Raw genomic sequence first — 27,665 nt, 5'->3', positions numbered from 1 at the left:
ATGTGTTGGAATATTTTATCATGGGAATTTAAATCTAATTTAAATAATTTTGTCAAATCAAAATCATTGTGGGAGAGAGCAAACTGTTGTAGACAGAGGCGGAAGAGAGAGATAGGGGAGAGAAAAGAATTAATATAAAAAAAAATAAAAAATAAAAGAAAATATAATTAAGGGTAAATTAGTCATTTAGCATTAGGTGGGATCCACTTTTATTTGTTAGGAGGTTAAAAGTGATGAGATGACTCGTTGACCAGACGTTGACCGGTCAAAATTACCTACTGTACACTTTAGTAGGAGGTCACTAAAAGGTTGTACGGTTTAGTGTGACAAAATTTTGGTTGTACACCAAAGTGTGATTATGGGTAAAGGTTGTACACCATGTATGTAATTTACTTGAAGTTTCTGTTCACTTGTTTGCACTTGAAATGACATCCCAAGCCTGCTTTCTCCCACGCGGCTTGTATTTGCATCGTCTGGCACATTCTTTGGCAAAGAAGTGGGATAACGTTCCGTTGAGGAATCGTTCTATATCTTGTCAATACCTTTTTCTTTTTATGGCCGGCTAACCACTAGTAGATGTTGATTTTCTTCTAATAAAAATCTGAATAGTTTTAAGCATATAAGAATGTCTTCAAAGTCATCCATTTTATATTTAAAGCAATATGACATCTTGTGTATAAAATTCTCCTCATCACGTTTCCTGTGTGGCATATTCATGTCGTTGTGTGCCATTGTCATGACCGTAGCAACTTGCCTTGTGTTAATAGGCGCATTCTCTACATCGTACGACACAACAAAGTTTTCTTTTTTCATTGAAGCTATGATTTCTTGATGGCATCATTTCTGTCCCATCGAGTGTGCCAAACTATTTCTTTCCTTTTTTTGTAAGGACGAAACTGAGCGTGCGAGAAAGTTTGTGGAAAATTTACAAAACTAATTGCGTGAAATTAAATGACTTCTAATAAGCGAATGTGAAAGCTGAAAGGACAAAAGGCTTAGTTCGCAATTAACTCTAGGGAATAGAAATCTAATTGAAACAAGCTGCCAAAATACATGGAAATCGGTAGAATTGAAATACACATTGATGAAAAAGTAATTTTATGGCTGAAAATCTAATTATAAAGTAAGATTTGAAAATAAATTGTAAATGCAAAACAATTCAAAAATTGAAAAGTTTGTAGTTGAATCGTTCTGTTTGAGAGAGTTTTGATTTGATTTGAGTTTGTTCGATTGATTGGTTGGCTGATGTTTGCTCTGCTATACATCCTTGTATTTATAGTTATTCCAAATAATTGTCAATAAATCCACGTTTTCCATTTTCAAAGAACTCTCCCACTTGAAGTAACTGTTGCACGGACTGATTATGTTAAGGACTCTCTTTCACTTCTTTAAAACTGAAACCCATATGTTGTAACTTCCAAATAACCACATATAGCATTTTATCCTTTTAACTTCTCAACTAATTAATTTTAATTACAATAAATTATAATTAATTAATTAATTAATCATGAACTTATTAATAAATTAAGATTAATTAAATTTATCAAATTATCCAAATTACTTATTTAGGCGTAAATTTATTTATAATCATAAACTTGGCTTTAAATAAATATGGGTGTAAGAAGTGGAATTTTGAAAGTTAATTATTTTACTTCACCTCCCCTCTCTTTTTCTTAACTCGCATTCCATTATTAAACATTCTATAACTTCCATCCAAACAAAACTTAATCATCAAAATATAACTCATATAACTTTGTAGGGTTGTAAATGAGCCGAGTGCTCATGAGCGGTTCGATGTTCGGCTCGATAAAAGTTTGATCGTGTTCAGTTTAATTTATAAACAAGATTGAGTATGGTTTTGAGGCTCGATTCATGAACGGGTTGAGCTTCAGTACAACGACACTCCACTTCAAAGCTTGCGAATGGGTTTGATAATAAGTTCGTGAACAAATTTGATTATAATGTTTATGAACATGATGAGCAAGCTTGATTCGATTTTTTTTAAATAATAGTATTTGTATAAAATGTGAAATGTAAAACTATGTAGTTTTGTAAGTTTCAAAACCACGTAACTTATGAACATAATACGCGAGCAAAACAAAATTATTATAATTAATAATAATTGATGATTTCCTTTTTCCATTTTATTAATAATAATTGATAATTGATGATAAATTTGTCCAAATGCTCACCAAGTAATTAGCATATAGATAAATACAAGTTGAGTAGTCAGGTCATGAAGACATCAATGTTAAAGTATCTTAAAAAAAAAAAAACTGAAAATAAAGTAAAGTAATCAAAATTAATATAATGGTTTCAATTTAATATTTAAGTAAGAAATTGATGGTTAATGAAAGCTTATTAACAGCGGAGAAATTTTACTACGCGCCAGGCATACCACGTAACAAAGAGGATGTGGTATGTCTGGCCATTAATAATTTGACAAGTGTTAACTAATTAATAAAAACTTAATTATTAAATAAAATAAAACTTAATCCCTTCTGCCGCTGTCTTCTCCTTTGCATCTCTTTCTTCTACTGCTTTTTTTTTCATCTGGGTATAACACTTCACTTAATAAAATTAAAAACTTAATAATGAGAAATCTCAATATATTGCTTCCTTCCATTGCTATTCTTTCGTTTTTTCTGCAACAATTACGCAGAGTGCATAATCTCATTATGATGCCTCCTTCCATTGCTATGACTTTTTGAAACTTAAACCAATATATAAACTGCAATCTTTTTCTTGTTTTTTTCTTTTTCTGGATGTGCAGTTCAAATCAAAGAGTCTTAAACAAAAAAAATAATAACGTCTCATATACTTAATTTTGACAAAGGATTATTTACATTCTCATAGTTAAATTCGTAAATGTTTATAACGAATTTAAAGAAAAAGAGAATTTATCTTTGAAATTGGCTATGTTTGTAATATTCATCTAATTCTTCTTTAAGCCATGTAAATCCTTTTTCATTTTTTTCGAATGTGCATGAGTTTTTACTTGTTCTGTCTCCCATACCTATAACTTCTCCATGGAAATGTCTCTGAACATCAAAATTAGAAAAAATACGATATCAGTTCAAAAGTTGATTCTGATATGAAACTAATATAAGCTCCAACAACAAATTTCATTTGGATAGAATCAGATTTGAACTACAATAATAGCCGCGGGAACTTTCGCCACCATTCGTACATGGTCCAGGAGGTGGTTTACTTCTCCGATAGAAGGGAAAATAAAAGAACAGACGGTGGCGTTATCAGATGGGTCAGTGATGATAATCAGCCAAGGAGAGTGAACCGATGTTTTTGGCGGTGTTGTTCTGAGAAACTGAATTTTTGGAACATACCCAGATGAAAAAGAAAAGACAGGAGAAAGAGATGCAAAGGAGAAGAAGGCGGCATAAAGGATTTTTTTTTTTTTTTTATAAAGGCGGCCGAAGGGATTATTAGATTTTATTTTATGTAATAGGTAAATTTTTATTAATTAGTTAACACTTGTCAAATTATTAACGGCCAGGCATACCACATCCTCTTTGTCACGTGGTATGCCTGGCGCGTAGTAAAATTTCTCATTAACAGCGGTATGTATGTATTAACCGTCGCAGCTCTATCGAATACTAATAATATGATATGAGAATACGTATGTATGTATGTATGTATTATTTTTCCATTGCCATTTTCCGGAAAGGCTTCCATTCCATCCCATCCCTTCCCTTCGCTTCTATCTTTTCTTCTTCTTCTCTATCTCTCCACATATATAACAAAAAACGCAGTCCCAAATCTCATCCTCATCACCCAAAAACCCACTTACCTTTTTCATTTCTTCTTCGATCTCTTTCCTCTTCAATTCAATCCATCCTTCCATATCGATCCCAATTTCTATGACAATAAAGCCTGTCACTCCTCGATCCTTATAATTCCAATTCTTATATTTTCATTAAACTGAATCACGTTTTTACTTGTTTGATTCTATTTAATTTTGTTTAATCGATCGGTGTTTTGGATCCGCTTTCTTTTTTTCTTTTTTCCTTTTTTTGCCGAGGGTGTCTGGATATGAGAATAGACTTTATGGATGAATCTATGATAGCTTGATTTTGTTTTCTTTTGTTAAAAAGAGAATTATTATACATATTAATTAATAAGATGCCTGGATTAGCACAGAGAAATGAGCAATTTAGTAATGCATCGTCTGGCGTTTACTCGCTTTCTACCAATGGATTCTGGTCAAAGCACCGCGATGATGTTAGCTACAATCAGCTCCAGAAGGTACTGATGCTTGCTCTTTATGTGTTAAGATTAATTGGCATTGAATTGGTTCAGTATTTTCTAGTTATTCCGATTGTCTATTTATGGATTGGATCTTGCTGCCAAGGTATTTAGTTATTGTTTTATTGTCTGGGCTGTTTTTTATGTTTCTTGTGGCATCTTATTTATCAGATCCACCGTAACTTCTTATTCATGAATGTTCATAGGCAGTTTACTTTAGATAGAGTATTGAAAATCTATGGAAGTTACTTTTTGGTTTAGTGATAGCAGCATTTTTCATTTTTGGGTTGGCGACTGGATATTGTCAAACTCTTTTTGTCTAATAGGCTCGAGGTCGAGCCAATAGCATTTCAGTGCTTTATCTGCTTGCTTAGAAGACTAGTATTAGTCTTTAAGTATCATGTTTTGTCATTCTAATGCCACCTGATTGAAAATGTAGTTGCAAACCTAAGTCTTCTGATGATAATTCTTGGCTTTGTAACCATTGATATCCAAGTCTGAGAAGCTCAGGTTCTGCAATATGGCACAAATATTTTGGTGCACATAACTTCTTGCTATCCACCGGTATACTAGTTCGAGGGATTTTTCACGTTCCTAAGAATTTAAACTTTCAAGACTTGTTAAATGTAGTGAGTTGGTGATCAGCCAGTAACAATGTTTTTTCTACTATGTAGTTTTGGAATGAGCTGTCGCCACAATCACGACATAAGCTACTGAGAATTGACAAGCAAACTTTGTTTGAGCAAGCACGTAAGAACATGTATTGTTCTAGATGCAATGGACTATTGCTTGAGGGTTTCTTGCAGATAGTCATGTACGGTAAGTCTTTGCATCAGGAAGGGGTATACAACAGATCAGGAGCCTCAAAAAATCAAAATGAAGCAGAGTCAAATATGGTGAATGGTTGCCAAGATGAAATTCAGGATCCAGCTGTCCACCCCTGGGGGGGTCTGACCACGACACGTGATGGAACATTGACTCTTTTGAATTGCTATTTGTGTACAAAGTCCCTCAAGGGTCTCCAAAATGTGAGTGCCAATATTGCTTTGTCATCTGATCGTATTATTATCTTAAGTTTTGGAAGCTGATATTGTGCTTGAAATCAGGTCTTTGACAGTGCAAGAGCAAGGGAACGGGAAAGAGAATTGCTCTATCCTGATGCCTGTGGTGGGGGAGGTCGGGGTTGGATAAGCCAAGGAATCGCGAGCTACGGTAGAGGGCATGGGACAAGAGAAACTTGTGCACTACACACTGCCAGACTTTCCTGCGACACGTTAGTGGATTTCTGGTCAGCACTTGGAGAGGAGACACGACAGTCCCTCTTAAAGATGAAGGAAGAGGATTTTATTGAGAGGCTCATGTACAGGTGCCAATTGCTTATTCCTTATATAGTATATATATCCATACATCATCTAGTTTTCAGCAAAACTGAAAATGAGAATTGAAGATAGTTGGCTAATCTGCATTAGTTGGAGCATGAAGCTAATTGCTGTACCAGGTGTTTTTCTTTGTGAATCTGGAAAACAAGGAAACAATAAGTAATTTGACTTCAAATACGCTATCATGGTGGAATAGAATGCATGTCTTCTATAATTTGAGATTTTTCTGACACTCCAATTTGACAACTCAATGTATTGTATCTTATTGCTTTCTGATTGTCCAAGCCTAGCAAGCCCCTGAATTATATCTGGAAGGCGTGCTCTTAGGATGTGAGTTACTGGAGTACAGGTTGTACATTGAACTAAACGGATCACGACCAATGCACCAGTAGTCAAAGTTTTGTTTCTTGCCGAATATAAAAATCTTTTGGTTGAAAGGAGGTTTTCTTGTCGGCCGAGTTAAATTGAAGATTTTTTCTAGGACATCAAAAGGTTAATCATTATTTTGGCATCTTATGTATCAAGGGACAGTCTTCCTTTCCAAATTCATTGTAGCATTGTTTCTGTTAATGCAAGGATGATGTTCCATTAAGGCATCAAAGGGCTGGATTGATCATATTGGATTATGCTCAGAAGCTATGCAGATATTAGAGTTAGCAGATATTGGGATCACTGCTAACCAAAGCATAGAGTTGGTTGTGGGTACTGTTAAGTGTGTTCCTAAAGGATTCATGCAAGACTGTGAAGCTCCAATAACTAATAAATTTGGGGTGCCCAGGGGATAAGGCACAGTCACCAATCAAAAACTTGCAGCATGAAGTTTAAGAAGACATGATATAGAAGATGTGGAACAGGACTAAAGGAATAGATTGTCGCTTTCATTTATTGGAGTAGAGTTGTAAGATGACTACTAACAGTCATTTCTTTAGGATAAGTTGAATTGAGCATTACAACATGATGTGCTAAATCAAAGTAGAAGTCTGTTCCTCTGAATGTTTTAGACAATTACTTGATGTTTCTCCTAGTGCAATTGTAAGTCATGCTCATTGACTATATTATGCTATACATATGATGTCTTTGCTTTTTGGGCAAGCAACATGAAGACCTTGGACACCAACTGGTTGAAGCTTTTACTGGCTCAAGAATATGGGGTCTTAGGTTATATTCCGTTACGCCATTCAATTTTTAGTAATCATAGCCATTGATCTAAATTAATCTGTAATTCAAATGATTTGATTGAGATTAAGTTAGAACTCAAACGAAATAATAAAAACTGGAAAGAAAGCATAGAAATCTTCAGAAGATATATTAAGTAATAGGGAAGTAAATCACATTCCTCAGCATTGAAAGAAAAAGGATTTTGGTTTTATAAAGGTGAAAGGACTCGAGTGATGTAGTTGCATCACTCTGATTTTGGTTGACTAGATATTTCTGCAAATGTTATTTGAAAGGACATGAAACATGGAGTTAACTTGTTGAGAAATTAACTGAAAGGAGACATCACTAGGGAAATACCAAAGCTTGAATTTTATCTAGGGGTTAATGAAATCATGAAAGAAAGCTCTCAGGACAACAAGAATAATTAAACATCCGAAAGTATCGTACTTTTCATCAAGTTAGCCTACTTTTTTTTTTTTAATTATCAGTAAAGAGGTATTTATGAGGGCGAGCCTTGGCGCAACGGTAAACGTCGTTGTCGTGTGACCAAGATGCTTGGATGTATTTATCTTGCACATGGCATCATATTAGTCTGTCTTCCGCAAACATGGCTGCCATAGATATTTGTTTTTCTAATTTTGAGCTGAAATCCCATCATTGAATTTTTCATGGGCCTGTATAGTTAAAATTTTATCCTTCCTATGCTTTGCTGTTCACTGGGGATATTCTTTTTACGAAATTATGTTGAAAATCATTGATATGAGGACATGGAGAAAACTTAATTCCCTTTTGATTGAACTTTTCTACTGCTTTGTGTTCCTGGCTTTATATGTGTGTTTTGCCACTAAAATCCAGCCTAAGTTACCGTTTAAGATTTGCTTATATGACTATCTTCTTCTTCTTTTATTATTCCTATTCATGTGCTGATAGTTTTCATGCTACACATTATCTTGTCATGGTCTCTGCTCATTTATTTCTCTTTTTCTTTCCAATAAAATGAGTTTTTCATGCCACAGGTTTGATAGCAAGAGATTTTGCAGAGATTGCAGAAGGAACGTTATTCGTGAGTTCAAGGAGCTGAAGGAGTTGAAGCGCATGCGGAGAGAACCTCGTTGTAATAGTTGGTTTTGTGTTGCAGATACAGCTTTCCAGTATGAGGTGCTTTCATTTTTTATTGTGTACTTTTTTGGTTCTAATGAAGATATAGGATTCATCAAAGAATTGCCAACCATGCTATTGTTCTTATCACTAGCTCATATAGTACTGAGCACTTCATGGAAATTCATCCCATATTGTGGCATGACACGATTCTTCACTATCACATCAGGTGTCAGATGACTCAATCCAGGCTGATTGGCGCCAAACTTTTGCTGATACTGGTGGATCATATCATCATTTTGAATGGGCAGTGGGAACAGGAGAAGGAAAATCTGACATAATAGACTTTGAAAATGTAGGCATGAATGGAAGTGTTCAAGTTGATGGCCTAGATCTTGGTGGTCTAACTTCATGTTTTATCACCTTGAGGGCTTGGAAACTAGATGGCCGCTGCACTGAACTTTTTGTAAAAGCTCATGCATTGAGAGGTCAACCATGTGTGCATAGCAGGCTAGTGGTTGGTGATGGTTTTGTTACTATTACTAGAGGAGAAAGCATAAGAAGTTTCTTTGAACATGCTGAAGAAGCTGAGGAAGAAGAGGTAATTTAGGTTCAGTGCTCTTTTTTTTTTTTTTTCTGGCTTTAGTGAAAAAATTCACTTATACATTATGGTTGTGGTCATTTATAATCTTTGTTCTTCTAGGATGATGATTCCATGGACAAGGATGGAAATGAGCTGGATGGAGAATGCTCCCGTCCCCAAAAGCATGCGAAGAGTCCTGAACTTGCTCGAGAATTTCTTCTAGATGCTGCAACTGTTATTTTTAAGGAACAGGCATGATTTTTCTTTTCTTTAGTTTCAGGACAAATGATTAAATGTTCATAGCTGTATCCCAACTAATGGAATTCCAAATGTGTATATGATATAGTCAGGCAATGAGACAGTATTCAGTAGTTTGCTTTCAGGACATGGGTGTTAGTTAAATGTTAATGAGAAGGAGCAGAATAATTAGTAATGGAAATTTAGGTGGTTAGCAATTGTTAAAGAAATGATAATAATTGGCATTGAGCTTCTAATTTCTGGATTGACTTTCATTTGCAAATAAATATATGAATTAATGTCCATTGGAGAGGCGGGATGCAGAGTTAATGAACAAAAGATATGGAAGGTAAATTGTGCATTACGAGGAAAGTTTTAAGAGATTGTTCATGGAATGATGTTGATGGAGCTAGTGGAGTAATGTAGTGGTAATTTGTGCAATCTAAAATATTAATTTTAAATTGGGAAGTTGTGTTTTTGCACAGTAGTTTTTATTAAAAGAACCTTTTGCAGTAGTTAATCAATAGGAAGGTATGTAATATAGCCATTGTGGTGGCCAAGCATGCCTTTATGTTTTTAGGTGAAATAGTACACATCTTGTGTGTGCCTTTTGGATTCACAAATGAAATAATTGGCTGTTAAACAAATCCAGTTTTTGGATTGCACTCATGCAACCACCTGTCCTGCTGTCCCCATTTCTTTTTCTTTAAGAATCATAAGAATTGGAATCTTCACTTGTCTTTCAGGTTGAGAAGGCTTTCAGAGAAGGAACTGCACGCCAAAATGCACACAGCATTTTTGTTTGTCTTGCGTTAAAACTGCTGGAGGAGCGTGTTCATGTTGCTTGCAAAGAAATTATCACACTGGAAAAGCAGGTATTTTTGTGTCATTTGGACACTACTACGACTTGCAAACCAAACTGGGATTTCTTAAAAAAAAATCAGGGAAGTACAATTCATTTACTGCAACTGTTCCTGCAGACAAAACTTCTAGAGGAAGAGGAAAAGGAAAAGCGTGAAGAAGAAGAACGAAAGGAGAGAAGAAGAACAAAAGAAAGAGAGAAAAAGCTCCGAAGAAAGGAGAGATTAAAAGGGAAGGAGAAGGACAAAGAAAAGAAGTGTCCTGAATCAAATGATAACCTTGAAGAGTCAAAGGATGAAATTTCAGCTAGTATTGATGATGAACCTGATAATGCCATCAGCTGTAGGGATTCTGTTAGTGAAACTGGTGATATTTCCACATCCAGGCCTGGATCTCCTGACATCCAGGAACAATTCACAAATGAGATTGCCACTTCTATGATGCAAACTGATTCCTATCACAGTCCTGATGGAGAGTTTACTGATGTGAAAGATGGATCTGACTCTTTTACAAGCGAACAATCAAAATTTTCTCATCGTAGATTAAAATTTCGGAAAGAAGCTCAACTTGATTCCTCTTTGAAGTGGTCTGATAGACGTCGGTTCACAGTTGTTTCAGAAAATGGAGTCAATAGATCTGAGTCAAGACATTGTAGTGATAATTTTTTGACTCTTCCAAGGGGCATTAATGGGTCACATAGGCTGTCAAGGATCAATGGATCAAAGTCCAATGGTCGAAACTGTGGCCACAAGTTTAGTGAGAAGTTTCAGTGCCTGAACAACAGGATGAATGACAGATATGATTTCCATTCTTGCAGTTGTCACCAAAATAATGAATACAGGGTGAAGGCTGAACCGCATGTCTCTGCTGTTAGAACTGCTCGAGACTGCAAACCTGTTGGTAAGTCGGAACCTGCATTTGATATGTCGAAGCAATTTTACCGTGGTAACAAGTACGGACAGATAGATTATGTTCGTGAAAGTTGTGGAAGACCCAAAAGCAAAAGCGTTACAGCGAGTAATTCTTCTAGCAGAGATTTAGTTCATTCTAGGAAGGTTTGGGAGGCAATGGAATCACACAAGAAATATCCTCGGAGCAACTCAGATAGTAATGTTACCCTGAGATCATCTAATTTTAAGACTGGAGTAGAATCTAATGGTAACCTCAATGAGTCATCTGGTGATTTGTGTTGTGATGAAGGTACCGGAAATTTTGGTGAAATTGATCATGGGGAGAATGATACTAGGAACTCCGGAAATTCTAGAGTATGCAACCAGAATGGACATAATATTGAAGTGAAGGACCCTAGCTACCAGAAAGAAGCTTCTTTTGATGAAGTGAATTTATGTCCTGCAAAGAACTCCGCTCTGAGTGCGATGTCCGAGCATAGCACTTCAAATTCTGACAACTGCTCATCATGCCTTAGCGAGGGAGATAGCATTACAGCCTTGTCAAATAATGGAAATTTGGAATCCTCATCCACATCTGACTCGGAAGACACTAGCCAGCACTCAGAAGGAAGAGAGACTTTGTCATGTCAAAACGGTTTCTCCAGTTCTCATGATGTCGGCATGGAAAACAAACCAAGTACAAATGGAGTGGCCTTTGGAAGCAGAAAATTTGTCGGGTTTTCAGTAGATGATCCAAGGACATTCGATGCAGGAAATATGCCATCAAAAGCAAACCAAAATACAGATAATGGAATACCAAATGTTGCTATGGGTTCTCAACATCAAGGCGTGTTCCCACAGTTGCATAATCAAAATCTGCAATATCCGGTTTTTCAAGCTCCTTCACTGAATTACTACCATCAAAATCCAGTTGCCTGGCCTTCTGCTCCGCCTAACGGATTAATGCCGTTTCCACATGCTAACCACTACCTATATGCTGCTCCTCTCAACTATGGTTTAAATGGAAACTCACGGTTATGTATGCAGTATGGTCCGATGCAGCATTTGGCGACTCCCATGTTTAATCCTGGTCCGGTTCCAGTTTATCAGCCAATTGGAAAAGCCAATGTTTTGAACGCAGAGGAACATCCAAAGGCATGTACAGTGCAAGAGATTTCAACTGAAACAAACACACAGGCGAAGAAAGCTTCAGCCAAGCCATGTCTAGCAGATGCGCCACCTCGTACGGAAGGCGGGAAAACAGATATTTCGGCCAAATTACATGTGAGTAACACAAACTTTTCCTTGTTCCATTTCGGCGGGCCTCTAGCTCTTTCAGCAGGATGCAAACAAGATCCTTTGCCTTCCAGAGATGGAAATCTTTCTTCGAAAATTTCAGCAAATGAAGTTGAAAATGATCCTGCTTGCATTAAGAAAGAGAATACTATGGAAGAATATAACTTGTTTGCGGCAAGCAATGGCATAAGGTTTTCGTTCTTCTAATATGTTTGTTAGAAGTGGTGAGGTGGCAGTGCAGTCCCTTATTTCTTATTTGGGTATTGGAAGTACACAATAATCTTCCTCTAAAGAGAATTACAATTTTAGCTATAGTCTCTCTTCAGTTGATTGATAACCAATTTGTCTCATTTTTTTTTCTTTTTAATATTTTCAATTTTAATGTAGAGAGAAAAGAGGTTGGAAGAGTGGTATATTGCTTGAGGTTTTCTGTATCAGATGAGCTTTCTTTTTCCTTTTTCCCCTTCATTAATGAAGCATTTGTTGGTATGAGACTTTTTTCTTTCATGAGCTTGCTAACATGTTTCAGTTTACATTTTGCATCATTTGCATAGCTAACAGTAACATGTCTGCAGTGTAGTTAAGATAATAGAATGTTCCTCCATTACCATGTGACGTATTGTGAAATTTTCAGATCAGAATAGTCTCATAGTTTTTTTTATTATCATTTTAAAGTCCAATTGAATATGCAAAACAAGAGAGTTGTTGGTCTACTAGTACTCTTGACGTTCAAGTTAGTACTAAACTTAAATCCGAATGAGTTAAGTACAAAAAGAGGCTACAGTTTTTGGTATACCTCTATAATTCTCATACACCTTGTATTTATAGATTGTGAGGCCCTTTGAAATTGTTTTTTGTTAGCGTATTGTTGTACATGTCAAGCTTGTATTGGAACACTCATGCCTTCCAAATGGCATAAGGCTCGGTCTTCCTTGATGTATCTTTGGCTGAACTAGAAATGAGCTTTTGCCTCTTAAGATGATATTTGGCCGACACTCTTGGGAGTCGTCTTATGGGCTTTTGCCTCAAATTTGTTTTGGGCCCTCAAGAAGTTATCAGACTATTTCTTAGTAGCATCAAGTTTGGCCTATAGAGTCTGAAGAGTCCTTAGTTGATTCTTTACAGTTAGGTCCTTTTCTCGAATAAGATTTTCCAAGTTTATGACACCATAGACTTGCTGGAGAGCAAATTTTTCCTTGTGTTTAGCTTTGGTCACAATTGCCTTGGATTCGTCAGCCTGCCTTTTTGCACCGGCTAGCTCTTGACGCACGGATGAAAAGCTTATTGCACATTTGCGTTTTAAGGATGTTCTTATTACAGTATACGCGGATATATGTTGGAACAGTTCGGAATTGTCCGGTGAGATTGCCAATCAGGCGATGCCTTCGGCGATGGTAGGAATCCGTAGACTGAGATTATCTCCGAAAAGTTGAAGCCACAACTGCACAAATAAGATAAGTAAGATTTCTTTTCGTCTGTGACTGAAGGGTAAAAGGAAGCAATTTTAAGGCTAGGAAAAATAGAGTTACCTTTGGTCGATCAAATTGATTGAATGTATGCAACATTTCCTTGCTGAGATCAGGAGTGGCCTGATTCATGGTTTCGGTACCGATCTCAATTTGGACTTTGTTTTTCCCCTTCCTTGCTAGTTATTCTTTATACATTTTGAATCGCTTCGGGGAAGGCTCTCTAGAAGGGGTAAAATTTATTTTAGGCACCCTTTGGTGCTTTCCAATGAGTTTGGGACTTTGCGAAGTACGTACCCGAATTCATTTAAGGCGCCGAAGTTGGGATATAAGTTCCTCTTTACTCAACTGCTCCAGCTTCATCCATTCTTCAGCTTCGGAAACGTAAGAATCCGAATAACTAGAGCCTTCACTAACCAAAGGGAAAGGAATGAAGTTGTACATATCTACTTCGTGGGTTTGAGGAAGCTGTTGAGAGCATATGGCTTGGTTTTCAGCATTATTTTGAACAAGAGTCTGTAAAGCATTGTCAGCATCTAGAGATGAAGGCACTAAAATCACAATTTAAGTTTCGGCTTGTTGCTCCTCTTCGTTAAGAAAAGAGTATCAGCAAACTAATCAAGTGATGTAAGAGGTTCGTCATTTGTCCCAACAGGTTCATGTTGGAGGGGGAAAAATGGACTTGATATGGCAGCAGCAGAGATAATGGGAGTCTCAATCTCAGCTTCAGTCTGCACTGCAGCAATCGAGGAAATTTGAGGAGTTTCAGTTTCAGCTCTAGTTTGCAGTACAACAATTTAGGATTGATCAATATGAGCTTCGGGGAAGGAAAATAGACCTCCGTCATATTCCCCACTTTCAGTGCAGCCTCAAGTAAGACATTCGTCCCTTGGACAGTAACTGGAGCAGTTGAAGCATTTGGGATGCCGGAAGGATTTTGAGCAGTGCTCAATACTTTGATTCGGGATGTGAATTGTGCGAGAACGGACATTGAGTCAGAATTACATGCATCAAACAAAAAATCACAAATTAAGACAGGGAAAGAAAGTCACCTTCTACTCTTTTGAATTTTCTTGAGCCAGGATACATTATTTTTCCTTTCCTCCTCACGAAGGTAGAGAAGCCATCGCTACATATTAGCTTCAGAATATCGTGATAAGTCCATCGGATGCTATATGATTCAATCAATACAACACCGTCTTTTTATTTGGAGCTCAAGGTACTGGTAGGCTTCTAGGAAGCCGAACTAGTAGGAGCTTCATTCCACTTGGTGGCGAAGGGAAAACCTCGAACGTATGGGTTATTCGGATCTACACCATTCAGTTGCATCCAAAACCACTTTGGCTTAGAGTTCTTTACGCTCTGCATTTTCTTTTCCAAGAAAGGGCGTCGCCAAGTATGAACGGAGCAATAAACCATGTCTTCATCCGACTTGTTGACAGCATGCCAGAAGTGCCGAAACAGTGGCCCGATCAAGTTAAGGTCCAAATCAGTGCAAATTTTGTTAAACATGTGAATTTCGAGCCAGAAATTAGGTGAAATCTGGCAAGGGCTCAAGTTAAACTTGTTCAAGATAGCAACAACTCCTCTAGGTAGGGGAAATTTCATTTCCCACTCCAAGTATTGGGTGAAAACCTAGTTTCCTCGAAGGAGGTTGATTGGCCCATTCATTTTCCTAAGGAATACTGATGGTCATCTTCTTCAACCAAGGGTATTGATTTTCCGCTTTAGAAACAAGTTCAGGGGTTATGGTAGAAGGTTGAGCAAAGACCTTCAAGTTTACTTTTCAAACTTTAACAAGAGCTTCTTCTGAATTTTAGGTGGAAGAAGTTGGAGCTTTCTTCAAACTAGAGGCTTTCTTAGAAGAAGCCTTTCATGATTTCAGAGCCATGAAAGGAAATTGAGAAAAGTAAATGAAGAAAAAGATGGAGAAACTTACATAATTATTTGCAGGAGGAATAACGAAACCAAAAGGTGAATGATGGAATGAGCCTTCTTCATCAAATATAGAAGTCGAATATCAAGTGATTTGTCATCATTACTTTAAGGACTTTTTGTTTGTCTCAAAACCTAAGATAATCAGGCTATGAAAAGACGACTCACATGAGAAGCTAGAAAAACGTTATTCTAGATTTGCGTTTCAAAAGTAACCTTATTTCATCAGATGGCAAAGACCTAAAGAGCTTGCAAAACAACAAAGGGTGGACATTTGATATGAGATGAAATAATTAGGCTCAGCCGAAGGCCCAACCTATCTAGGAAAATGGGCCTACATTATGGCCTCATACTAAATCAAGCCAAAAGATTGTGGCACGTGCAACAATAGACTTCAGCTGAAAGTAAACTAGTTTAACTAGCTAGACACGTGGACCAATAATGGTTCAGACTTCAAAGGTACGCTCCCTTTCTCTAGATACACCATACATTACATAATGACATGAAGGGAAAAGAATCTAAGGCCAGCCAAGTGTTTACATGGAAAAGTACATTATCCAAACCAACAACCAACTAGAAGTCTACACGTGGAAAGTGCGGAACACTTTAGATATGTAAATATCTATAAATAACATTGAAAATAGAGCTCAAGGTACAATAATATTTACTCTCTCAATCATCTCGAGATCGATCATAAATGTTATTCATTATTGAAGACATCAATTACATTACAACTTTGATAACTTTGATTATATTATATTACAAGTACACAATCTAATAATGTGAATGACTTTTTGAAGATATTTTATTAGCTCCTTAAATTTATTAGTTATTTGAACTTGTTTAAAGAATGATATGTGGATCAAATCAATGATAAATTACATATGTGGTGTGCAACTTTTATCATATTTAGCAATTTAGTATACAACCTTTAATTTTACACACAAAAATATACAAATATTTTAGTGACTTCCTACTAAAGTGTAGAGCCGATAATTGTGACAGATCAACGGAAAGTCAATGTACCACGTCAACAATTTGACATTCTTAAAAGTCAAAAGTTGACCGATCAACACGAAATCAACGTGTCACGTCAACAATTTCATCTTTTAAGAGAGTCTTAGGAGCGAGCCTTGGCGCAACGGTAAAAACGTTGTTGCCGTGTGACCTGAGGTCACGGGTTCGAGTCTTAGGAGCGGCCTCTTGCCAATTAAATTGACAAGGGAAGGCTTGCCCCCAATACACCCTTGTGGTGGGACCCCTCCCCGGACCCTCGCTCAGCGGGGACGCGTAATGCGACCGGGCCGCCCTTTTTTTTTTTTTAAGAGAGTCAAATTGCTGACACATTAACTTCGCATTGACCGATCATAATTACCGTCAAATGAACTTATTCAAAAGAGATTTAATCTAATAATGAGTTTAAGCAAGTTGAGAATAAGTTTGCGAAAGTATAAAGATGTAATAAGGGCTTTAGATTTATTTAAGTGATGTTTTAGTGTGAGGATTTGCAGAATAAAAAAGCATGAAAAATTCATTAGTCAAACATTAAGCAGAACAGCAAGATAGAATCCAGGCTCATCGACATAGTGAGTTAGTTGGAAAGAATTATGAGCAGCAATGTTGAGAAGACTCCTTTTATCAGGCAATTCAGAAACAATAACATCTCCGTATTCTTTCCTTTGCTGCTCTAATACTTGTCTTCCTTCTGTCTGGCTAATCACCACTCTTCCACCTATTATTTATTATTGCTCAATTCAGAAACAAACAAACAAATTTGCATTCCAATTTGACAAACAATCACAGACAGACATACCTTTCTTCAAGCAATGTTTTGCAAGTTTCCCAAACACCTCATCCAGTTCAATGGCCAAAGCTGGCACAAAATATAGAAATACAACATCCAAAGGACCCCATTTTTCTGGCACTTCAATCACCTCTCCTTGCCAACATTTTACTTTCTCATATTTTTCCTTTATGCAAGCTAATATAAAAAGTGAATCATGAACAACCACTAAAACACTGCAAGGTGATGTTTCAACCAACTCATCTACAAATTCTTCTGACCCAATTGAAACCATCACCTTTGAACTCTCTTCAATCTTCCCAGCACTAATTATCCGACTCATCTTTTTCTTATGCTCTTCTCTGGATTTTAAGTCGTTGAAATCTAGAAATGACCAATCTTTTTCAACAAAATCTTCAAATCTGATTACGGATACGTCATTTGATGACTGCTGACAGTGTAAGCTGCTGGATGAAAATGTAACAGAACCAGAACCAGAAGAGAAGAATGGAACACGATGACAGATTCTACTAGTCGAAGGTTGTAAATGATGATGAGGTTGAAGAATGAGAGAACAAGGCAATAAGATTGAATTCATTGTACTAACTAGTGGATGTAAAACTGATTAAGATGAGCAGTCTTGCCTAATTCCTGTCAAAAGTTCAAAACTAATTCCATTACTTAATAGGAAATAGCAGAATCAAAACATCAATTTTATGTCTAAAATGTGATTTAGCAGGCATTTGAACCCTTCACCTTCACCTTCAACAAAAACAATGTGAAGAAAGACTAAAACTGCAAAAACTAAATCAATCCTATGCCCAAAAATAATAAAATTAGAAACCGCAGAGCACGAATCCAGTGAAAAATAAGTAAAACCCTAAACTGAATTTAGAAAAACATACACAACTTGAAATTAATAAAACTTGGTAGCGAACACTATCACGATCAGAGGCGGAACTAGGCCCCGGGTAGCCGCCGGAATTTGGTAGAAAAGTTAGATATGAGTCCCTGTTAAAATGGAGAAGGAAGGAGAAGAGGGGGCTGCTTACTTACCGGCGGCGGAAGTTAGATGGCTAGAGAAGATGATGTCGAAGACCTAATAAGAAATTGGTTTATTTTTGTTTAAAGTTCACTTTTAACCCTGCTCTATATGAAAAATGTCAAATATATCCCTATATATCAAAATCTAAGCAATTTGATCCCTAGTCTATGCTGGAAACAACACTCTCCTCCCTCCCCTAACGTGTCATTCATCAAAGATATTGTTATAATATTTCATTGACCCACAAAAATTAAATAATTAAAATGCTTGAAAATAATCAATAGAAATTGAAAAACAAAATAGGCGGAGTATATTGTTAGTTCTGCATTTTATAGAGATATTTGTACTTATTTTGAATGCCTAATACATCACCGGCTCCTTAAATTTGTCCATAGTAATAATTTGGCTCTCTGAATTTTGTAAGTGTTTTATCACCTTCCTAAATTTGTTTATTTCATATCATCAGTTCCCTAAACTTGTCCATAAAAATTTATTAGCTCCCTGAACTTTGCAAGTATCTCATGAGCTCCATAAACTTGCTTATTCTGTAACAACTAAATACCAATTCGGGTTAAGGTGCAAAAAAACTCCTAACGTTTTGGGTCACGAGTAATTTTACCTCTAACGTTAAAATTGTGCAATTTTACCCCTAACGTTGGAAGTCAAGAGCAATTTTACCTCTAATATTGATAAATTGAGTTAATTTGAGAAATAATTCATCAAACTGTCTTCTCGGTCATGAATCTTGTCATCTACACTTCACACGTGCGTCATTTTATCAGTAACAAATCACAAACATATAATAGGTTGAAAGGTAGGGGAAGAAAACAAATTACCTCACAAATAGATGAATATGTATTTTTTGAATTTAGGTTTAATAAGTTTTTATATTTAGTTGTTACGGAATAAGCAAGTTTAAAGAGCTGGTGAGACATTTATAAAGTTCAGGGAGCTAATAAAGTCTTATGGATAAGTTTAGGAAGCCGGTGATACGAAATAAGCAAGTTTAGGGAGCTGGTGAAATACTTGCAAAGTTCAGGAAGTCAATCTACTGTTATGAACAAGTTTTAAGAGCTAGTGATATATTAACCATATTTTTAATGTCAATTATTCTAAATTTTTAAATATTTTCACTATTTTCAAGTTATGTGTTATCATTTGAAAAGAATTAAATGATAAAAAAAAGTTGAGTTAATGTATTACTCAAATTTATCTAATGTTGCGAAATAAATAATTTAATTTTTAATTTATACCAATAAAACAATTAAAAGTTTTTGTTTGTTTGAATAAAATCAATTTGATTATATTGTTGGAATATTAATTTTGATAGCTTATTATTATATATATCACATCATTGTCACATATTAAAAAATATTATACTACGTAGAATTATGGATTAGAAAATTGATGAAATAAATAAATTTTTTATTGTGTTAAAAATGATTGAATTTTATGTAATATAATATTTTTGACATTATGAAAATTTATTATTAAATATTTGAGTTCCGACTTATCTTGAGTTCTGATTCCGTCTGTGATTCACGATTGATGCTTTAAAATTCGATTTTAAAGCTCTTTTCAAAAGGTAAAGTGAAGTAGAAGCAGAGAAATTGTAAGAATACACGAATAACAAGGATAGAAGAGAAAAGAAACTCATCTCCACATCAGCTGACACTCCAAACACTCCACAATGAAATCACCGACTACAACTGTGGGTAAACAAATAAATGGGGGAAGAAGAAGAAAAAAAAGTAGATTTGAATAATCTTGAAAATTGACGACTAAAGGTAGGGAGGCTATCCAAACCCCATGGCTGCTTTCATTGCATAAAACATAACTTGAATATGTCTTTAATCATATCCCAATCTCCACACTTCATTGCTTTTTTTAAGATTTCTAATTTTTATAAGGCATGATATCTATTTGAGTCTCAAACTAAAGCTTCAAAGTTAATTAGAACCTTAAACTATTAAAATCATCAATCAGATCCTTGAATTAATACAAAATCATTAATTGAGTCTTTATCTTATCCTCAAATCGAAAATTGTGACTATTCGTGTTGGTTTAAAATAGGTTTGGAGAAAAGGGTTTGAAACTGTCAACCAAATGATTTTCGATGAGGTCTCAATTGATTATTTTTGCTTAGAATGAGGACTCAATTGATGATTTTTACTTAGTTTAATGATCTAATTGATGATTTTGATAGTTTAAGGTCCTAATTGACTTTAAAGTCTTAGTTTGGGGAGTCAAATGTATATTATGCCTTTATAACAACTTACAAAATTTAATTTTATATTTTTTTCTTTCTTTTTTTCTTAATTTAGTTTTATAATCATTAGACCCGCGTAACAATTCATACAATATTAATATTAATATTGTATAGATGAAACAATTTTAATCTTCATTAATGACTGATCTAACAGAAACCAATTTCATATTAATTCGATTGCACATCTGCACCATTTACAATACAAATTTGACCATATATGATTATTGACGGAAAATAAATTTATTTCATGTATAAAATTTTATAATAATAACTATGGTTAGTCAGATGGAGATTAACCGGGTGATATAGTACAAAATAAATTTAAGAGCCTGCACCGAATCAAGTTAACGGGCTTAAACACGTGTAGCAACTGAAAGCTTTGACATAAAAGTTTAATCAATTAGACATGTGGACCAATAGATATTCTAGACTTTAACACACTCCTATTCCCAAGAACACGCCGTATATTACGGAATGGTGAAAAGGGTCGAAGCCAATCAGTGGTTTACACGTGGAAATGTACTTAACCTCAAGTATGTTTCCACATCTTTATAAATAGCCTCAAGACAAACGTCACATGGTACACATTCATTCTCTTAAATACATATTGTTTTCAAGTTATCACACTTTCTTCAAAGTACATTACTGACTTAAGCATTGGAGAGGGGACATCGAACTCTAGCCCCTCCCTGACTGTTTGTTGATTGTTCCAGGTCTTCTCAAACTCGACCGTGAGAATTATTCATATTTGAAGACATCAAGTGGTGTGGTGAACATGGATCGAAATTCGTGTTAATGGCTCATGTAAATAACTTTGTGGTTCAACCAGTTCATCAGCAAACTATTGATTTCCCAAGCATTCCGGCTACACCTAACCATGGCCTAGTAGACTCTAGCAATAATCTGCTAGAGTTTTGCATATGTCACCATTTGTAGATCAAAGAATTGATTCCTGTTTGGGATTTGTAGATCACGAACAAAGTCGGTTTATGGATGGTCTCACAAAGCAATTGATATATAATATAAGCTCCGTTTAGGAGTCTATGAATATTCTTAGGACGGAACATGCAATGCAAATAGAGGTGATGAGAGCAAAACTTAAAAAAGCAAGATAGGTGAACATGTATAGGGATAGGCATGGTTCCATAACTTGTTCTACGAGACATCACATCGTTCGAACCTGCCTGAGGACAAGAGGAGCCTCAAAAGAATCTCGGCTTGAGGTCATTCGAGGAAGATCAAAGGAGAAACATGTTAGTCCATCATATCGAAGATATTATCTTTCACATACGCCTCCTAAACAAGTTCCAAAGCCTAAAGCCTCCATATCCCCGATACGGCATCGAGGCCTTTGTCATGATTCCACCGATTATTTGATTCGCCGCCATGAAGCAAATCACAAAAGGACATATACATCTAGATCTCCAAATCAAAGAAATCAACGACCGAAGCAAAGGCCAAAGATTGAGGAGGCAACTTCCTTAAAAGAAGATGTGTACAATCTTATTAGGAAGGAGCTTCATCATGCCATGAAGGACGAAGGATTCAAGTCAAGGTTGCCAGAAACTATCGATGTGGACACTCCTCTTAGCGATGTAATCATGAATTAGCCTATGCTTCGAGGATTCAAATATCCACTTCTCAAGGATTACAACGGTATAATTGACCCCACTTTACATGTTAAAAAATTTCTCAGGACCCTTTAGACTAGGGGTGGACACAATTCGATTAACCAGTCCATGAGGTAATAAAATTAACTGAACCAAAACTATCAGTTTTTTGACAGTGGAACCGAAACCGGTGCAAACATATTGATTAACCATATAAACGGTCAACTGTTAATTTCGTTTAGATTTCGGTTAACAGTTTTTAACCAATTCTCAATGGAGTAAATCCTAGAACAGTCTACCAAGTGACTGATTCGGTTAGCCTAGAAACGCTAGATATGTTTCACCAATATGACCATCTGAAGGTACCGATTCATACCTTTTTCCTTAGTTAAAAGATGCTTTTTGTTTGTTTCGATTGTATTCATTTTTTTTGCAGCTATGGCACAAATTGTTTGGAGAGAATGTTTCTCTCAAAATTTCAGAAATAGTAGAGGATATTTCTCGGCTTACCGTGATGCCGAATATTTTGAATAGTTTAATGTATATTCAACTTGTCGTGAAGTGATGGAACGAAAAGCAGCTGTAAGTTATACACCTTTTACCCTTTTTGTTCCTCCATGTGTCTCCATCTTCTAATAATCTCCTCTTTTTATGACTTTCAGGATCAGCCTGCTACAACCCTTTTGGTGGAGCAGTATTGTCTCCTCGCCAAAAAGTATAATGAGCAGCATGAGAAACTTCAAAGTCAGATTCTATTGAATACTCAGCATACGAATGCTCTGAAGCAGCTGAAGAATGAACTAGACGAAGCTAGAAAAGAAACCGAAAAAGCCGAAAAACAAACCGCTTTTGAATGATTCAATTCAATTAGGTAAAGCATAAACAAACATGTAAGAAAGTCAATTAGAAAATCAACATTGAAACTTATATTAAACATAAAGCAATAATTGTTATAGATACAACCAACCCAGAACTCATAGGAAGGATATAAAGTAAATAGAGACTAATGAGATAGAAAATCCCTTTAGGAACCTGTCGACTAAAGCAATCGTCTTTCTAGAACTGGAGGATGTAACTTGAGAATCCTTGAAGCTGGAGATGGAGGAAGCTTTGGTACTTTAATGGCAGATGGAGGATTGAATGATGAATTCTCAAAGGGTTACAGACTATTGCAATTATAAGGGATGAAAAACTACGAAATAAGAACTAGGGAAAAGTACAAAAATAAACCTTGTGGTTACACCTGTTTTCGAACAACATCATGTGGTTTAAAAGTTTGCAAAATGGTACCTTGAGGTTCATTCCGTTAGCAAACACATACCAAATTGACTAACGATGTTAAAAGTCAAAAGGAAAAGACTTAATTTGGTCCTTATATTTATTTATTTTATAAATTAACTCCCATTATTATCTAATTATCACAAACAAACCCCAAAATAAAAAATAAAAATCAAATATACCATCTTCTCCACCTCTTTTTAATTTTTCTTCTCATCCTCTCTCTCTCTCTCTCTCTCTCTCTCTCTCTCTCTCGTCTTTATTAATTTTTTCTCACTAAAATCAATTGATTTTCAAATCTCTTTATAAATAATCAAATACAAAGAAAAAACCAAAATCATCATGGTGGGTTTTTCAATTTCCACTAACCCTTTTCTCATTTTTTCAATCTGTTTCATCCATTGAACATAAACAAGAACATCAGCTCTAAAGAAATGACAAACAGGAGAAGCACCTGGTTGGGGCGATTCGACAGATTTTATAGGTGTATGAGAAAGCATTCGGGCAAAAAATTAATTTTGAGATATCGAAGATCATGTTTAGTGAAAAAGTTCCACAGGATCGTATGGTAGAGATGGCACAGGTTCTAGGAGTATATATTGCAGGCAGTCAAGATACTTACTTGGGATTACCTTCAGCGATTGACAGGAGCCGTACTTCTACATTCACATACGTAGTAGACCGTTTGAGCAAGAAGTTACGAGGGTGGCAAGGGAAGAGGATTTCTCAAGGTGGGAAAGAGGTGCTGATTAAAGCAGTGGCTCAATCACTGTCGTCCTATGTTATGTAGGTATTCTCTCTTCCTAAGTTTATATGCGATAGAATTGAAGTCTTGCTGAATGGATATTAGTGGGCCCGAGGGGTGAAATGGAAAGCATGGAAATATCTTTGTACTTGTAGGGGATGGGGGGGGGGATTAAAATTCAGACACTTTCATGAGTTTAACGTTGCTTTCTTAGGCAAACAGGCTTGGAAATTCCTTATCCGCCTTGAGACCTTCGTGTCCCGCATTTTTAAGGCACGTTATTTTCCTAATTTGGACTTCAGGGAGGCATATTTGGGTTATAACCCAAGTGCGATTTGGTCCAATATATTTAAATGCCATGAATTAGTAATTGTAGGAACTCGAATGCGCATTGGAAGTGGTCGGGGAACTCAGATATGGTGGGATTTATGGTTCGATTCAGATGATGGGGGGTCCCAGTCGTTTAGTCGTACCGAACAAGGAGTGGAGAGTTGACAGGTTAATTCCAATGGGCAATTGGATACAAATCTCCTTATTGAGTTATTTTCACTGAAAGATCGGCAACGCATCTTACGCATCCCGATATCCATATGTGAGACTGAAGATAAATTGTGTTGGCGATGGGAGAGGAAAGGTGTTTACAGTGTTAAATCGGCTTACAATGCTTTGGTGTCATCATACCCAAAGCTGCGAGAGGAGACACGTCATTGATATTACTCCGTCAAGTGTTAAATCAGAATGAGACACGTCATTGCTATTATTCCGTCAAGTTATGTCAATTGTACGTGGAGGGAGAAATCAGAACTTAACGGAGTAATAGGAATGTCGTGTCCGATCCATTATCGATGCTTAAATTGATACCATCTTTTAAACGTTAAGCATATATTGGTATTATTTTATACATTGATGCTAAATTGATACTTCTTCAAAATCCATATACCTATTTTGCTACCTTATTCCTTAAAAAAAACCCTGTGGATAAAGTAGATTTGCAATCATTACGACGCACTTGACACCGTAGCATGGTGAAAGGGAAAATTGACTATTAGGGACATGGGCTGATCTTCACGGGTATTACTGAAAAGTTCCTTCCCTCCGTTGAAAAAAAATCGTAGGTATACCCAGTTGTGTAATTTGCTCGGGACTCCTCTCTTTCCTTGCAAGGTCTTCCACATTGAACAGCACTTTCTCCTACTTTCCCCATGGCTGCTCTCCAATTCCTTTCCTCTTTCAAGTACTCTGACAGCCTCACGGTGGTCGGGATCTCTGTCTGTACCGCTGTTGTCTGTGAGGCCATCTCCTGGATCTTAATTTACCGTACCAGCTCCTACAAATCCCTCAAATCCTCCATCGACAAAGCTTCTAAGAAGCTCGAGACCATGAAAACCGAAACCACCAAAATCACCAACAAGAAGTCTAAGACTAAGAAAATTGACCGCGTCGAGTCCTCTCTAAAAGAGTCAAGTCGAGACCTCTCTCTCTTTAAATTCAAATCTGGAGCTGTTGTGGCCTTGGTTCTCTTCATCGTTTTTGGACTACTCAATTCGCTCTTCGAAGGAAAAGTTGTGGCCAAATTGCCTTTTAAGCCGATTGCGATCGTGAAGAAGATGAGTCATAGAGGATTGCAAGGAGACGATCCGACTGATTGTTCAATGGCGTTTTTGTATTTCCTTTGTTCGATCAGTATTCGCACAAATCTTCAGAAGTTTCTAGGGTTTTCACCACCACGTGGAGCTGCCGGCGCTGGGTTGTTCCCTATACCTGATCCGAAAACGAATTGATCGGGTCTGATGTTAAACTCATTGGTATTTGTTATTCTAAAAAATTTCAGTACTGGTAGTAATAATTATGTGATACTTAATTGAGGTAGTATAAATCTTCAATCGGTTGAGTAAAATTAGGTTTGCATCCATGGAACAGTTATTGGTTTGATCTGTATTAGGATTTTGATAGCTGATTAGTTAACATATGCCCAGATTTGGCCTTTGAATTAGTTATTCTACCATTATATTAGTTGGCTTCTCTGTTAATAAAGTATCTATTGTCAAAATCAGATAAGCTTTTGAAGGAAATAGCTTAAGAGTAACGAGTTCATCTGTTCTGAGTTGAAATTTTTATGTTTATGGTCTCAGATTGGATGTCTGTTAACCTAGTCTTTGGGGTTAGATGAGGAACATAACATGGGATGGGGGTATGTTTGAGTATGTGAGTTGTTTATTCTAAAGCTAATTTTGATTATTTATTGTTGCTATTTCCCAATCTTAATTATATCTACTACTACTACTACTTTTTTTTTTAGTGAAACAAAGAAAAAGGAGTTACAAAAATGATATGGTTATTGGTGACAAAAAAACTAAAACAGGATAGGATCTGTGATCACCATCATTATTGGTTATAGTAGAATGCACTCATGAAATAGTTTGGTTGTGGTTGAGATGACAGGTTCTATTTTACAAGTTTCTTGTACAAGTAGAAGTAGAAGATTGATTGGTAGTATAACACTTACTTTTAACCAAGCATTGCATCATTTACTTGGACTAGAATAGAATAGAATGATCCCAAACATCAGAAATCCTATCCTTTAAACTCTAACCTCAAACCTTAATTGTTTCAGCTTGTTTTTCATTGTTACAAATATATGCTTTCTCATAGCTTCCTCCTACTTAGAACAGCATACTTTAATCCTAGACCCCTTAGACTCTAAGGCTTAGAGGCATGCATCACTTTTCCTTTTCTACATTTGTCATCAATTGCCTTGAGCAAAATTAAAATAGACATCCATAATACTTAAATATTTCTTACTACATAAGCTTTTTTCTCATGAATCAATTATACTAAAAATTCTTTCAACACAAGAAACCACAATGAGTTTTTCACAGTTTTGTAGAAACTAAGTATCTAACAACAAGATTACCCTCTTTAAATGGAATTTCATGAATAAGATCTAGATTTGTTCCTTCACCTAATACCATTTAAGAATGTCTCACTTTTATGGTTATCCACTTCCCAAACCCAAACCCACCTCAATTTTGCAAAATGATTAAACATCATCTGCTTGCTCTTGTAATTTGTAAAATACAAGAATTTTGACTACACCAACTCTAGTGCTTAGAGGTTGTGTACCCTCCAAGAATTTCATCTCATCTTTTCTCACAACTCTTCATTTCAAAACACTCTTCTAAGGTTACCCAAAAACACCTCTATTTGATAGGTTTGACGCATCATTTAACATTTTGTTTTCATTGCTTTTATTTAATTAACCTTTTTTGTACTAACAAATATTGATTGAAAAAAAGAGTTGAATAGTTGTATTTTTTTTAGGAAGATTGTAATAAAAGACTTGTAAAAATAAATCTAGAAAGATTATTAGAGATAACAAAGATTTTTCATGGAATTCACTTGTAAAACTAGAGTTATATATATAGGGAATAAATTATATCCGTTGTAATACAGTCCAATGGTGGGGCTCATTTATACAACATTTTCTCATCGAATATGGATTTCATATGTGCCAAAGTCAAGAGTTTCCACACACTCTCGTATCACCTCATTCATGTGCAACTCACTTCTCTAGACAAGTCTCTCAACAAAATCTGAAGCTATTTAAATGTGAAGGCTCGCCCAATCCAACGACTCACCCAATCTGGTCCTTTAGCGGTTGGGTGATGCTTAGAAGTTTCATTAATTGTAAATTGGTCTCCAAAAGTAACCACTAGAGTGGCTATTAGAAAGAAATTCATAACTAGGACAAGCAATAAAGAAGATATTA

General features: G+C 36.0%; 3 protein-coding genes across 6 annotated transcripts; 2 read left to right on the top strand and 1 right to left on the bottom strand.

The window, feature by feature from the left end:
* The first annotated feature begins 3,668 nt into the window (after positions 1–3,668).
* On the top strand, positions 3,669–12,272 carry LOC136209521 (uncharacterized). Its single transcript, XM_066001014.1, has 8 exons — positions 3,669–4,263; positions 4,938–5,291; positions 5,370–5,629; positions 7,817–7,958; positions 8,128–8,499; positions 8,602–8,733; positions 9,465–9,593; positions 9,699–12,272. The coding sequence occupies exons 1-8, from the start codon at positions 4,141–4,143 to the stop codon at positions 11,970–11,972; spliced, it is 3,786 nt and encodes a 1,261-aa protein (XP_065857086.1). The 5' UTR covers positions 3,669–4,140; the 3' UTR covers positions 11,973–12,272.
* A 4,347-nt stretch (positions 12,273–16,619) lies between these two features.
* On the bottom strand, positions 16,620–18,156 carry LOC136209727 (uncharacterized). 4 transcript variants are annotated; one of them, XM_066001298.1, is made up of 3 exons: positions 18,006–18,156; positions 16,980–17,600; positions 16,620–16,898 (listed from the first exon to the last, which is right to left on the bottom strand). In XM_066001298.1, the coding sequence occupies exons 2-3, from the start codon at positions 17,545–17,547 to the stop codon at positions 16,705–16,707; spliced, it is 762 nt and encodes a 253-aa protein (XP_065857370.1). In that variant the 5' UTR covers positions 17,548–17,600; positions 18,006–18,156; the 3' UTR covers positions 16,620–16,704. The 4 variants fall into 4 exon arrangements, with proteins under 4 accessions (XP_065857370.1, XP_065857371.1, XP_065857369.1 ...); XM_066001299.1 differs by having other exon boundaries at positions 18,002–18,092; XM_066001297.1 differs by having other exon boundaries at positions 17,860–18,039.
* Positions 18,157–24,981: 6,825 nt separating this feature from the next.
* LOC136209801 (uncharacterized) lies at positions 24,982–25,995 on the top strand. Its single transcript, XM_066001390.1, has one exon. It carries the CDS (start codon positions 25,099–25,101, stop codon positions 25,675–25,677), a length of 579 nt encoding a protein of 192 aa, XP_065857462.1. The 5' UTR covers positions 24,982–25,098; the 3' UTR covers positions 25,678–25,995.
* The last annotated feature ends 1,670 nt before the right edge of the window (positions 25,996–27,665 follow it).

Source organism: Euphorbia lathyris, chromosome 10 (genome assembly GCF_963576675.1).
Source record: "Euphorbia lathyris chromosome 10, ddEupLath1.1, whole genome shotgun sequence".
Classification (NCBI taxonomy): Eukaryota; Viridiplantae; Streptophyta; class Magnoliopsida; order Malpighiales; family Euphorbiaceae; genus Euphorbia; species Euphorbia lathyris.
Note: the sequence above shows the minus strand (reverse complement) of the source record. Positions and strands in the feature narration are given on the sequence as shown.

Bases quoted from the DNA above. Each gene is read 5' to 3' on its own strand.
- LOC136209521 (XM_066001014.1), top strand. From the start codon at position 4,141: ATGCCTGGATTAGCACAGAGAAATGAGCAATTTAGTAATGCATCGTCT. The intron at 4,264-4,937 runs GTACTGATGCTT...TCTACTATGTAG, and splicing joins GCTACAATCAGCTCCAGAAG to TTTTGGAATGAGCTGTCGCC. The intron at 9,594-9,698 runs GTATTTTTGTGT...CTGTTCCTGCAG, and splicing joins TTATCACACTGGAAAAGCAG to ACAAAACTTCTAGAGGAAGA.
- LOC136209801 (XM_066001390.1), top strand. From the start codon at position 25,099: ATGGCTGCTCTCCAATTCCTTTCCTCTTTCAAGTACTCTGACAGCCTC.
- LOC136209727 (XM_066001298.1), bottom strand. From the start codon at position 17,547: ATGAATTCAATCTTATTGCCTTGTTCTCTCATTCTTCAACCTCATCAT. The intron at 16,899-16,979 runs GTATGTCTGTCT...AATAAATAATAG, and splicing joins AAAACATTGCTTGAAGAAAG to GTGGAAGAGTGGTGATTAGC.